Below are 13,501 nucleotides of genomic sequence, written 5' to 3'. Positions count from 1 at the left end.
TTAGGAATTTGGGAACAAAACATTTCTAAAAAAAAAAAAAATAATGAAGATGAAAAGTTGGTTTTCATGAAAATCACATAAATGTATTTGCTCAGGTGAAAACCACCCAGCAATGGTGTTCTAGGGTTAAAGGGCTTTTTGGGGGAGGTAAGCTGGTTTTAGAGTTAGGTTTAGGAACTGAATTTACTATGAATGCATGTTCTTTTATGGCTATTTTTGTGAGGACCAAAACACTAAGAAACCTAAGGGAGTGAGGACATTTTGGAATAGTGAGGACATTTGGTTGCTCCTCACTTTCTGTTACCCTTTTTCAAGGTTAAGACCTGGTTTTAGAGTTGGGATTAGATTTGGGTTTAGGTACTTAGTTTTGATGGTTAAGGTCTTCTTTGTCTTCGTCTTCACCACAGCGGATCATCTGCCTCCACGATCTATCCAAAAACCAATAATGTAAATTAGATTTTTATGTAGATTTGATGTGGAATTCATGTGACACACAGACACATATATACATACACATTTTTAACATGGTCAGTTATATATATATATATATATGTGTGTGTGTGTGTGTGTGTGTGTGTGTGTGTAGGGGCATTGTGTTCACTTTTGTTTAGAATGGCAGGGTTTACCATTATGTACTCAAGCATATATATGTAGTATATGAGTATATCAGATCTTTAACAGTTAAAATAAATGCAGACTTGTTTTGAATACATTCTTCTATCTTTGTAATTTGTTTTTAATCTTTAATTCATTCCCAGTTAAACCAGGGGAGTCAAACCCATTTTTTAGATGAGTGGCCACATACAACACAGTTTGATCTCAAGTGGACAGTGATCAGTCAAATAATAGCATAATAACATCAATAACAACAAGCTCTCAAATTAAATGTTTCTCTTTATTTTACATTAAATGAAGTATATATTTTTTTACAAAACACATTATGAACAACCTGAAATGCAATTTCATTAATATTATGCCTAAGTTAACCATTTACAGGTAACTGAAAAATACGTATGACAGGCCCAAGTTAAACTTAACGTTAAATAGAACGTAGTATTGATAAGCAAATGTTGGAAACACTAATAAATAATCAAATACTTCCTGCAGAATGGCTATGATGTTAGATAAATACTGTCACAGGAAAGCACAGCACATACACACACATGTTGGTCTTTGACTTTTTCCTCTCACTGTGTCGTGTGAACGGTCCGCTGAGTTTCAAAGGTATCATTTTTATGGAGACAGAATTAAAACACATGCATCAGCCTAATAATCCCTGTTTATTGTTTGAACACAAGCTGAACAACCTGGTGCGAATTTGGGTCAGTTTGAGTCCATAAATGATGGGGTTGAGCAGCGGTGGAGAAGCAGGAGAAACTGTATGGCCATGAAGTTCTTCACGCCCTGAGGCATGGAGGCCGACCCGTATCTGGCGTACATGACGTCAAAGAGCATGGTGACCGACACGTTGAGCAGGCACAGTAAATGTGGCACGCACGTCTGTACACTGTAAACAGTGTGACTTCTTTTATTCTTTACCGAGTATTAACAAACTCCAATCGACATTTAGAACGAGTTGAATCTCCAGAGTCGCTCGCTGTCACGCCTCCACCACAAACTCAGACAAACTTTTTTCCCCCCAACTGAAATAATGTGACACAAAATGGTTTATATTGATTTCCTTGATTTTGTCATGTCTTCTGCATCTCACCGTAGTTGTTTTGTGTCATTTTGTGTTTTGTTTGTGCCTCGTTCTGGTCGCGTTGGTCTCTTTGTGCTTGTTTCGCCTCTTTGTTTGACTACAGGTGGTTTTTGTAGCCATTTTGTGTCACATGTGGCAACTTTGCACAACATTGTGGTTGATATTTCAGTATAGATCTGTCACTGTAGTGATTTATCCATGGCCATTGCCAGTGTTATCCGTGAGAAAAGAGATCCTGGTTGTAGATTCATAAGAATGAATACCTTGGTCGATTTTAACCAATTATTAATGTTCTTTTATTGAGAGACTTTTAACGTTTTCTTGTATTTGCTGAAAACAGCCTGGGCTACACTGTTGAGGTCAAAGTAAGGCCACCAACTATTTGGTCTCTAGAGAAAATATTGAGCTCTTGAAGTGACACCATTATTATCGTTAAAGGCAACATATGTAAGAATGTGGCCAAAAACGGTTACTACACTCAAATTCAAAATACCGAGGTCTTTTAGGTTTTTCGTTTCCTCCGCCATTGTAGCTCAGACGTTACAGGCAACCCCGTGGTTGCTTGGCAGCTGAGACTCTACTGACTGCAATGATTGGTAGATGGCGGTAGGTGGCGCCACATGCCAAAACATGATTTGCAGTCTGCAAAAGATTTTTTTTAATACACATATTTTGGCTGTACTGTTGTTGTTGGTGAGTTCAGTTTGTTATATGAACATTATTCCTGAGTCTCTGTGACATATTAGGAGGACTTTACGGCCAGTTGCTTTAGATTTATTACATAATGCACCTTTAAAATACAATAATAAGACATTTGCTCTCTAATCCTCCTCTTCCTCTTCCTCACATAATACTTCAGATGATGGTGAAATTAGATGAAGATGGAGCGTGAGATTAGGTGACTCTCTGTATTATTATTTAATATATTATCTTTATTTGTTTAATTTCCTATGCCGTTTGAGATCCATGGCTCTAGAACTTTTAGAGAATGCTCAGAAAAAGAGAAAATGGGTGGCAGATATCTGGGGTTAATAGTCTAACTGATGCCAGAGGTCACAGAAGACCTTCTCTCAACACACAGCAAGTAGATACGGGAGAAGACAACATCCTATATATATATATATATATATATATATATAATACTGTGTCTTTACTTTCCTTTAATAACGCTGTGATTACTACTATAGTACATATAGAAGTGAAGGCCTTCAGGTCATCCAAATACACAGTGTTTTGAACTCTGTGGTCTTCGCTCAGTGCAAAGGGAGCTTGTGCACAGGTACGTCGGCATGGAGGCGACCTGTCTCAAGTCAAAACATAACCTCAACAATAAATTGATTCCCTGGTGGGAAAACACTGGGGTATAGTGGACTAATGACCCTGAGGCCTAATCATCGTGTTTACTCTGCGTGCCCCGTGTCATTGCGTCAAGTTGGACGAGCGTTACATCAGCCAGTCCTTGTTTTCTCATCCGCGACCACAGAAATCTCGTGTGTATGGACAGAGCACGGTCCGTCCCACAGGAAATGTCCCTCAGCGTCTCAGGCCACTGTTTTCATCAAAGTACAACTTTCATCAAAGTGCTTGTTAAGTCAGGTTAACACTGTGATGGACAACAAGGGATGTGTTGTAGTGAATTATACTATAACTTTATTGTAGTTTAACTATGCAAAGCGTGTTTTTTTTAGAGTTTATTAGTCTGTTCCACACAAGAGGCTTTTCAAATCTGACTTGATTTTAACCAGGTTTCAATATTTTAATCCTGAGAAAGCACAGACTGGACAATCCAGGTTCACACACTCAGCATTTAATCCAGGGGTCTGCAACCTGCGGCTCTAGGCCCACACATGGCTCTTCAGCCCCTCTGCAGTGGCTTCCTGTAGCTTCAAAATAAAATAAAATATTGTAGTTAAATGTTTGTTTTTCAAAGTGAAAACTTCTTATTTCGAGATCAAGGCGATAAATAAAAGTGTTTTAATATTTTGTCATCTAAAACATCTCCCTAAACTCAACAGACCTGTGTTTAAAATATGAAAAGCCACTTCCAACACTTAAATGAAGCCATGTAAACTTACATGAATTAAATACTTATTTATCCACATACGTACTGTGTGCTATGTGGATACATAGCACACAGTACCACATATGTACTGTGTGCCAGCAGGTTTTCTCAAGTATGAGCTACATGAGATCATTGTTTTATTTCAACGTTTTTAACCATTTTATTAAACATTTAATTTTTCTTTTTCATAGTTCTTAAATTTCTCAAATGCAACAAACTAGTTCTTATATTTATATATAACTTGAATATATGAACCGGCATATTATCTGAATAGCTTAGTATTGAATAAACAATACCTTATTATTGTACATTTAATAGGTTCAGTTTAATATAAAAAAAAATGTATACAACATATATATGTGTATATATATATATATATATATATATATATATATATATATAGTAGGGGATACCTGATCGCCGTCAGTTTGGCTACAATATGTTGGATTCATGTTAATGTGTAAGACAAAGACAGTGTTTTTTGTCGTTATTGTTGTTGATGATGATGTTATTAATATTAGAAACATATCAGAATTTACTGAGGGATTTATTGGGAGGGAATAATTTACTGTGTAGCATGAGAGAGGGCAGAGGCACGAAGCATTTATCTTATCTAACAACTGAGCAACAGGGTTTTTTGAGGAGTACAATTGACATTTGAGATTTTTCCGTGGCACTTCTTTGTGTTTTCAGTAAAACTCCAGCCAGCATGCAGCCGTCTCGCTTTACTTACTCGCGATATTGTTGTTGCCTCTTTCACTTTGTGTGTGCAGCGTGGGAATGTCAGCAGGTTACATGAGAGCTAAATGCTGCTACACTAACAAAAAAGACAGTGTTTTGCATGTAATGGACATTTGTCTATAACTGAAGCTGCTGAGATCTGAGAATGAGCATCCTGGTCCTGTACTACAGCTCTGATAACAGCTCAACGTCTGTATCACATGAGGTTTGAGCTCAGCTCAGAGCAGGATACTAAAAAATTTCCAATATTTATTTTATTTTCTCAATTACAGCATTCAAGTATTCACATTTCTCTATTTATTTCTTAATATTTGTCTTTGTTTTGCTCCTAAATACCCTCCTATCACATTAATAAGATTTGCATAGCCAGAAAAGGCTAAGTATTGATTAAAATCTTCAATACAGTATCGATATATGCACCCAAATGCACATGAATAATAATTGAACTACAAAATATATCTAGAACATGCAGACGCCATGTCTGTTGAGTTTTATTATACATTTCCACCATTTTAGTTATAAGTATTTAAATGGATAAGTATGTGCTGTTCTCGTTATTAAATGTAAACAAGCCAACATACACTTATGGTTATAGGTTATTCATGTTCCACCATCCTACAGAATGACGTCACTCATTCATCAGGGCCAGCTGTGTTGTCCACTGTGTTTTTACTTTGTAAACGAGGCGCCATCTTGTGGTTAAATAAAAAAAAAAAAACACACCAATCATCACTTGATATCACTTCTAACTGAGAGCAGCAGTGCTGTTGCAACGGAACCCAGAAAATAAAAGTGTCTTTGGATACTTCGTAATTCCTTTCAATTTAAACACGAAAAAAAAGTGAATAGTTTTTCGTTTCCAAACGAAAAGTATTTGTTATCACAATCCAAAAAACCCCCCCACGAAAACCAAATAACGGGCCTTTAAAAAATAATAAAATAAAAAATCTGGAGACACGTGACCCGGAAAAGGGTCGTATATTTCAAAATAAAAGCCTCAGAGATCAACCATAATCAGTGCAAGTGCATATTCGTGTGCTGAGAGAATAACACTGTATGTATTATATATGGATACATATATAGTTTGTCGTCGTACCATTTGAGACGAGTAATTATTGTGTCTGCTGCTGCATTACTAGCAAGGATTTATAATTTGGTTTCCGCTATAATGCTCAGAGAGTAGCTGATGTTTCCCCTTTCTACCAGTAGATGGCAGTATGAGTCCATAACTGCCAGGGTGATGCACATGTAGCTCACTCAATGACATGAAACGTGTATTGAAGTTTTATATATATATATATATATATATATATATATATATATATGTATATATATATATATATATATATATATATATTGTACCTCATACTTTCATGCAATGTTGGATTGTAATTAAATGTAATCACATAGTTCTACCACATTTCCTCAGTAGCTTACTGGCAGTTCAACTACAGTTAATATTTGCTGAGGGAATCATGAAGTCAATTCTTATTTATTTATTCATTATAAATAAACACATTTTGTTTATTTATCATTCATGTGTAGCTAGGTACTGAATCCACAAAGAATTTGGGGCCATAAAAAACGTTTTTAATGTTGTATCTTCTAAGTCTGTTTCACAGGTCACCTATGAAAAAGTATTTGGCTGTAGTTTTTTTTTTAGAAGTTTTTTTTATGCAATTATAAAACTAAGGACGACGTGTGTGACTGATGAAATGTTATTTTATATAGGGAGAAATAACAATCACATACACAAGAAGGATGGATTTTATATTTAAACGGCACACGGAGTCAGTGTTGGAAAGCTAACATTAGAGTGATATAAAGTATTGGTGATACTGTTTACCAGGGATCAGCAAGTAAATGTAGTTAATAAGGGCTATTTTTTTTTAAGTTTTGGGCCAAAACATCATATCTTCATCAGGCAAAAGTGCCTCAAAATGTCTTCAATGTCGTCACAAACAAGAAGCCACGTTTGCTGCCTTGAACTAACATTAATGTGGATTTTTTATTTAATCACCAGCTTGTCACGAGGACAAATACTTATGAGATACTACTCCAATGTTAATATTTATTTTGCATCATTTCAGTTTTAAGAATTGATTCTTCTTCTTTGAGCATATGTTAGAAGTTATTTTATGGACATTTACTCTCAAAACCTGGTTGTCCATGACAACAGCAGTTAGTTTAGGGTAACTGTCAATTGCAGCAACATTATTCGAATACGTTCATATTTTTTCGGAATAAAAGCTCTGAACTTCATATGAAATTATTATTTTGTGAAGATGAGCAAATAATTTATTTGTTAAATCGTGTGCCTGGCCAGATAGTGATGCTGGCAGGCTCTGCACCAATTGCTGACCACTATTGTATACTGAGATGACTGCTATAGGAACAACCTGCAGAGCTCATTTCCTTTGAATTTGTGAATTAATTAATTTAAAAAAAAAAAAAAAGTTTTTTTACTAATGCAAGAGAGAAAAAACTAGGAGTGACTGCTACCAGATTTGATTAGTGTTGGACACATTCTTGTATGTAGTGACATGTTACAGTCTGTGGAGGGCGCTGCAGAGTAACAAACATTACATCCGCTGAGCACAGATAACTCACAGATAACTGTCACACAATTGCATGTTCTTGTGTGATTAAAGCAGTAATGTGATCTGGCTGTATTTGGTAAATGTTATTCAGAAACTCGTTTTCTTAGAATTGGGCAGTTCGTTGAATGCGTCACTGGATGACAATATGCTTTGTGTCATTGCTAATGCTTTAACAATCATGTGTCCTCCTGACGATGCATGAAAACAATTTCTGCTGGCATGCCTTCACATTTAGGTGATAAGTGAACAGACTAAGATCCAAGTTGACTAAGATGCGGGTGGATCCCTGTTAATGCACTGCTGTTGCTGGAGCTACAAATACCACACGTATGCAGAGAAAAATATTACAAACTTTAACACTTTTATTCAAACTGTACACGTACAAGAGGCGTATCTCGATAAAAAACAAGTAAAGACAAAAATGAGAATCCCCATAAATACAATATGCCTATAGAAAAACAGTCTGTGTTTACTTGGTAGGTTGCATATGCTCTGATAAAAAATACACACAAACACACTCATATTCCTTCTGAAAACAGTACAACACAAACAGGTCAGTCTGGTGTCATGGACACTGGCAGATTTTGGCTCACAAAAAGTGTAAAGCACAATGGGTGACAGATGGATGTTTTACCAGGGGCTTGAGGTATGTAGTACATTCACATGGGAAATGTGACATTCCTGTATACAAACTGCTGTAACTGTATACACTGAGGATTTGCACATAGCACGTTTGTAGTTTTAGTACACGTGGGTATAGAACACAGCTTTAGAGGTTACAAAAGTACCAAGTCTATACGTTCAAACTGCTGCGAGGTGCTCCCCAAAGCTGCAGGATCTTTCCATTCATTCGTTATGTTACATACTGTATGTAAAGAAACCTGCACATAAATCTTGTAGCGGACAAACACGGTTTCCTTTTAAACAAACTGAGATTTTCTGGTTCAGTTTAAAAACATTTAAAAACTGAATTAAACTGCAATTCCAATGAAGTTGCAAAAAAATGACTTGGGTACCGAAACATCCTTGGATAGCCCTGAAACACACTGTGCTGGTAAGAGCATTTAGTTGGTTAATTCCCTGCTATTTTATTAACCGTTTCCTGTAACATTTGAAAATATTATGATGAATTTGTAAACTAATTGAGACTGAGGCAATTATTCACTTGCACCAATAACATCAATAGTCAGTGCAGCTGTAATGATTTGTCACCGTTTGTTTTTACCCCCCACCTGTCTCCGTGCACTCCATCCACATAAATGCTATCCCCACATAAGACAGCGTACAGATGAGGAAAATAAGGCCCGAGTAAGACTGACACTAAAATGACTCATTAAAAAATGCATTTAAAAGGTTTCAGTCTTCAAGTGAAATTGCATGAAAGTAACAGATTAAGTAACAGTGGGCTAAGAACAGGCGTGAAACATGTGTACAGTCTTCATTCAGGACAAAACATTAAAATCCCGAGCAACCACTTCCACTCCGCTGGGTTAAAACTGGATCCTTGAAACTGTGCTTTGGATGCTAAAAAGCTTAAAAAGTCTTATTGGTGGGGGATCCAACTGCTGAGAGACCACACACAGAGACAAACAATGAACTGTTCTGTCTCCATTACAGAGTGTGGAAGCCTGCATGTGTGGGGGGTGGGGGTCTTTTGAGTCAGGTCATCCTGTAGTGGATCAGTCATTTGTAACACTTGTAATAGCTGTGCAAACCAATACATAACTTCATTCACCTTCACTGTGAGCATTCAACGCAGGAGCAAATATTCAGTCTGGTAAAACAAAGTAAAAATTAAACAAAACAAAAAAAAAAGTTTCGATCTCTGGGCAGCCACATAGCACCTGGTGGAAGGGTTGGTGCATTATTCCACAGATTAAGCCAGATGAGATTGTACTCTGCAATATGTGACAAAACTTAAGCATTACAGTCTAGAAGCAGAGTAAGCTAACCTAAGATTTACATGTGTGGTCCCAGCTTCTCCAATTAATGAAATCACAGCCTGTGTGTGTGTGTGTGTGTGTGTGGCTGCTGTATGATCAAAACTACTGTGACCTTTTTGCTGCAACATGCAGAGAGGGTCACACTACATGACCCATTAGTCTTAGTAGACAAGGACGTACATTCAAATTGTAATATTAAGAATATAATCAATAATATGTGAGAAATTTCATATTAAAAGTAACTTAACCAATCTGGCATTACAGTTCAGGAGCCAGTATGGCCATTTATACCAGTTGTATTATCCAAAAATGCAAAAGCCATGTGTGTAGGCTGCCTGATGGTGGAAAAAAGAAATATATCGAAAGTTCATCCGACTACTATTGAATAAAAATCAAAGTTTGGTTATCGCCCAACAACCTGAACTGCATCCATGACCTTAAAATACAAAAATTTAATTGAAAAAGATGTCCAAAATAGCATTTTGTTTTTATGCTTTGTTTTGTTTTTTTAAGTGAAAGCTATTTTTGTAGATGTTTGATCCAAAACCCCATGGCTCTATGCCTCCACTTTCACACAGTTGTCTCCCCATGGTTACCATTGCTAAGGCGCTTGTAGAACCTCCTCCAAGACTGAAGGGTCTTCCCAGACCAGACCCAGAAACCAGAGGTGATGCCCACTATCATGGTCATCAGGTATTTAATCATGAACACAGTGAAGTCCGGGGTCATGGGGGCGAAGTTGTGAGCTGGACACGGTATGGCAAAGCGTTTACAGGTCTGCATGTGCCAGGTGCGCTCCCACTGCTCCCTGAAGGCCTGCTCATAGAAGTAACAGGCTATCACAATAGTGGCTGGAACTGTGTAGAGCACACTGAACACGCCAATCCGCACCATCAACTTCTCCAGCTTTTCCGTCTTGGTGCCATCGTGCTTCATGATTGTGCGGATCCGGAACAGGGATACAAAGCCAGCCAGAAGGAATGACGTGCCAATGAACAGGTAGACGAAAAGTGGGGCCAGGACAAAACCGCGGAGGGCGTCCACATTGAAGATCCCAACGAAACACACTCCAGTAAGGACGTCGCCATCCACTTGACCCATGGCCAGGATGGTGATGGTTTTAATGGCTGGGACAGCCCATGCAGCCAGGTGGAAGTACTGAGAGTTGGCTTCAATTGCCTCATGGCCCCATTTCATCCCAGCAGAGAGGAACCAAGTCAGGGACAAAATCACCCACCAGATGGAACTGGCCATACCAAAAAAGTACAGCACCATGAAGAGGATGGTGCAGCCCTCCTTTTTGGTTCCCTGTGCCACAGTCCTATAGCCATCGTCTTTGAACTTATCCACACATACGACTTGATCCTCCAGGAAAAACCCAGCAGCGTAGGCTACAGCCACCATGAAGTAACAGCCCGATAGAAAGATAATGGGTCTCTCGGGATACCTGAACCTCTTCATGTCCACTAGATAGGTGAGCACTGTGAATAAGGTGCTCACGCAGCACAGGATGGACCAGATACCAACCCACAGCCGGCCGAAGTTCACCTCGTCCTCTCGGAAATACATTATTCCAGTTGGTTTATGGGGCTCACATGGCGCCCCACAGTCTTTGACCCCCATGAAGCGATAACCCAGATATGTCGGCACCTCCAGCTGCAGAGGACAGGCGAACTGGTATGGAGTGATGTGGTGAGGCGGACGTTGGTTCGGCAGACCAATGTTTGGGGGTAGGGTCACTGGGACGAGTGAATTGGGGGAAGAGGAGGAGGACGGGCTGTTGGGTTCGGATGTGTTCTGGCCGACGCAGATCTCACCGGCTCCGTGGACGGGGAAAGCCTCGCAGCGGAGCCGCTCCGGCCACTGGAAGCCGAATTTATTCATCAGGGCTTCACATCCCTGCCGAGCCCGCTCACACAGGGACCGACAAGGGGGGATGGCCTGTTCCAGCACGGTACACACCGGAGCATACATGGAGCAGAGGAAGAACTTGAGATCCGCAGAACATTGGACTTTAACCAGCGGGTAGAACTGATGCACCTCGAGCCCCGCGTCCTCCTGGTTCGTGTGGCCCAGGAGGTTCGGCATGATGGTCTGATTATAGGCGATGTCTGTGCAAAGCGGGATGGAGATGGGTTGGCAAAACCCGTGTTCTGGGACGGATATTCCGCTTTCACTGTTGTAATGTTGAGCCGTTGTATGAGAGAAGCACAGCCCGCACACCAGCCACATGATCCGCAGCAGAACGGAGCCAGTGGTGGACCTGGCCGCCGCCATAGTTGAGGAGGAGGGGGGAGGGAAAGAAAAACTTTGATCCAAGTAGAGCGACTTAAAAACGACTGAAACGCGATAAAAATCTCCAGAAAATGTCAAAATACTTAACTTGTAGCCGCGTTGTTTCGACTTTGACGAGCGACGACGGACCCTTTCTCGTATTTTATGTCGATAAATCCAAGTAAAATGTTCGTCGTGTCATGACTTCTTGATGGTCTTTGTAAGTGACTCCAAGTAGTCCACTCTCACTCCCATTGCGGTGGGGGGAAAAGCACTTAAAGTACCGTTTTCTCAAAAGAACGTTGACCTATATAGTTCCAGCGCGTTCAACACTCGGGCGTAGTGACTTTGACGCAAAACGAGAGTAGTTTAAAACACAAAAGGCTCATATTTCCGTCGTTTTTCGGCTTGACTTCACGCGGCGCGTCGGTTCACATGCAGAGCGGTTGGGAGTCCAGAGGCTCGCGCTCCTCACTCTGTGCAGATTCCACCGGTTTCCAGGCGCTCCCTCCAGTCGCGAGACCCCCCGACTGAGCGCAGGGCGCCTTGAAACCGATGACGCGTCTCAACCAATCGTGGCGTTTGTTTTCCTGCAGGACTCGTTCTCGATTGGCCTTTACACCTCATCGAAGGAAAATTTGCCACAGTGCTTACATTACCGCAGAAGTTTGACTAACACAATCATTTTATATGACATAGTTTCTTTTATGTAGAGCATTTATTCACAATTGCATCTATGAAACGCCATTCTCTTTCACGTAAAGCATAATAAGGAGGAAACTGCTTTATTGAAGCATTTGTCAACTTCAATTTAAAAGTACAATTGTTTAGTCCTGTAAACCCATGGTTCTCAACATGTGGTATATGTACCATTAATGGTGCACAAGCATCCTCTGGTGGTAGGGAAACCCGAAATATTGTGATTGGAGTGAAGTAGTAGAAAATTGAGCAAAAAAAGAAATAATTAGAGACACCTTATCGCTTTCTCCATCTTAATCTAATTTTGTTATGCCTGAAATATATGTGAGGAAGCGCAAATTATCTTATTGGGGGTAAATCTGCCTCCCTGTGAAAAGTCTATAGCTGACTTTGGCCTATTTACACCACTGTATTTTAATATTGGAGATAATGGTGTTCCTTCAAGAACTCAATATTTTTTGAGAACCACTGCTCTAAAGGCATTGAAATCATAAAAAATACACTTTGCTGAGCATGCATTGGATCCAGAATCCAGAAGACTCATCGCTGAAGACACAAGGAAAAATAGCTTACTTAATAAAATCTATTTAAGTGCCAAAGTCACATCTTACGACATCTTAAGAATATGTTTGTCTCCTTATCTCGCTGTAAGACAGCCTTTACTGACCGGAAACAGTAATTTGTGGTTTGTGGTCTGCGGCTGCCTTGTTTGATAAGTTTTGTGTCACATAGGTAAATCTTAACAAAAAAGCATATGTCTGCGCTTAGTGATGGAAGCAGTGAGTGGGGGGGGGGGATCTTTTTTTGTGTAAGTGCAAGTGAGCGTGACGTCTCAGGCTGGTTCTCAGCGATAGCAGCGTGTCCTGCAGCATGCTCAGAGAACACACTCTCCTGGGAGGAATCCAGTATACTTGTAAGAAACACTGGAAGTTACATAAATTATTGCATAAATACACAATCCAGTGGCAGGCCTCGAGATGACTGATGATCAAACGTTTACCTAATTGAATATTCAGTCTGATTATCATGCCACAAACAAATTCAGTTTTAATAGCAGTCCAAATATTTGTTGCACGGTAACGGCAGGATAAAGGTCAGTTTTCCAACACTTTTTCCTTTTCTATCTGGCAACCTCACTTCCACATCTGTTAAGCTTTTACTACACTAGTTTGCACGTAAAGCAACATGAATTTATTCCAAACCCTCAAGTAGTTGTCTCCGTTTTCTGTGTCGATTTTTCATCGCAAACAATCAAAGGCCACTTCTGCGTCGATCTGTGTAACAGTGAAAATAAAGAGCAGTTAAAAGCAGCGGTGATTTACACAGTGTTAAAGGTATAGGCAGTTCCTGGTGGTCTTGCTGCATTTGGTGTGGTTCTATCCTGAGTGAGATAAAGAGGGTGGGGGTAGGCCGCCGCGTGGGGGAAGGGACAGGAAGAAGAGAGAAGGTCAAAGAGGCCGGGGGGGGGGGGGGGAGAAGG

General features: G+C 39.8%; 1 protein-coding gene across 1 annotated transcript; it reads right to left on the bottom strand.

The window, feature by feature from the left end:
- Positions 1–7,490: 7,490 nt before the first annotated feature.
- On the bottom strand, positions 7,491–11,751 carry LOC310943318 (frizzled-7-A-like). The gene has a single exon (XM_083908863.1). The coding sequence runs from the start codon at positions 11,323–11,325 to the stop codon at positions 9,619–9,621; it is 1,707 nt and encodes a 568-aa protein (XP_083764989.1). The 5' UTR covers positions 11,326–11,751; the 3' UTR covers positions 7,491–9,618.
- Between the last annotated feature and the right edge of the window lie 1,750 nt (positions 11,752–13,501).

The sequence above is a fragment of the Microchirus variegatus genome (genome assembly GCF_963457635.1).
Source record: "Microchirus variegatus genome assembly, chromosome: 22".
NCBI classification, from domain to species: Eukaryota; Metazoa; Chordata; class Actinopteri; order Pleuronectiformes; family Soleidae; genus Microchirus; species Microchirus variegatus.
Note: the sequence above shows the minus strand (reverse complement) of the source record. Positions and strands in the feature narration are given on the sequence as shown.

Excerpts from the sequence above, each read along its gene's own strand:
- LOC310943318 (XM_083908863.1), bottom strand. The coding sequence starts at position 11,325 with ATGGCGGCGGCCAGGTCCACCACTGGCTCCGTTCTGCTGCGGATCATG.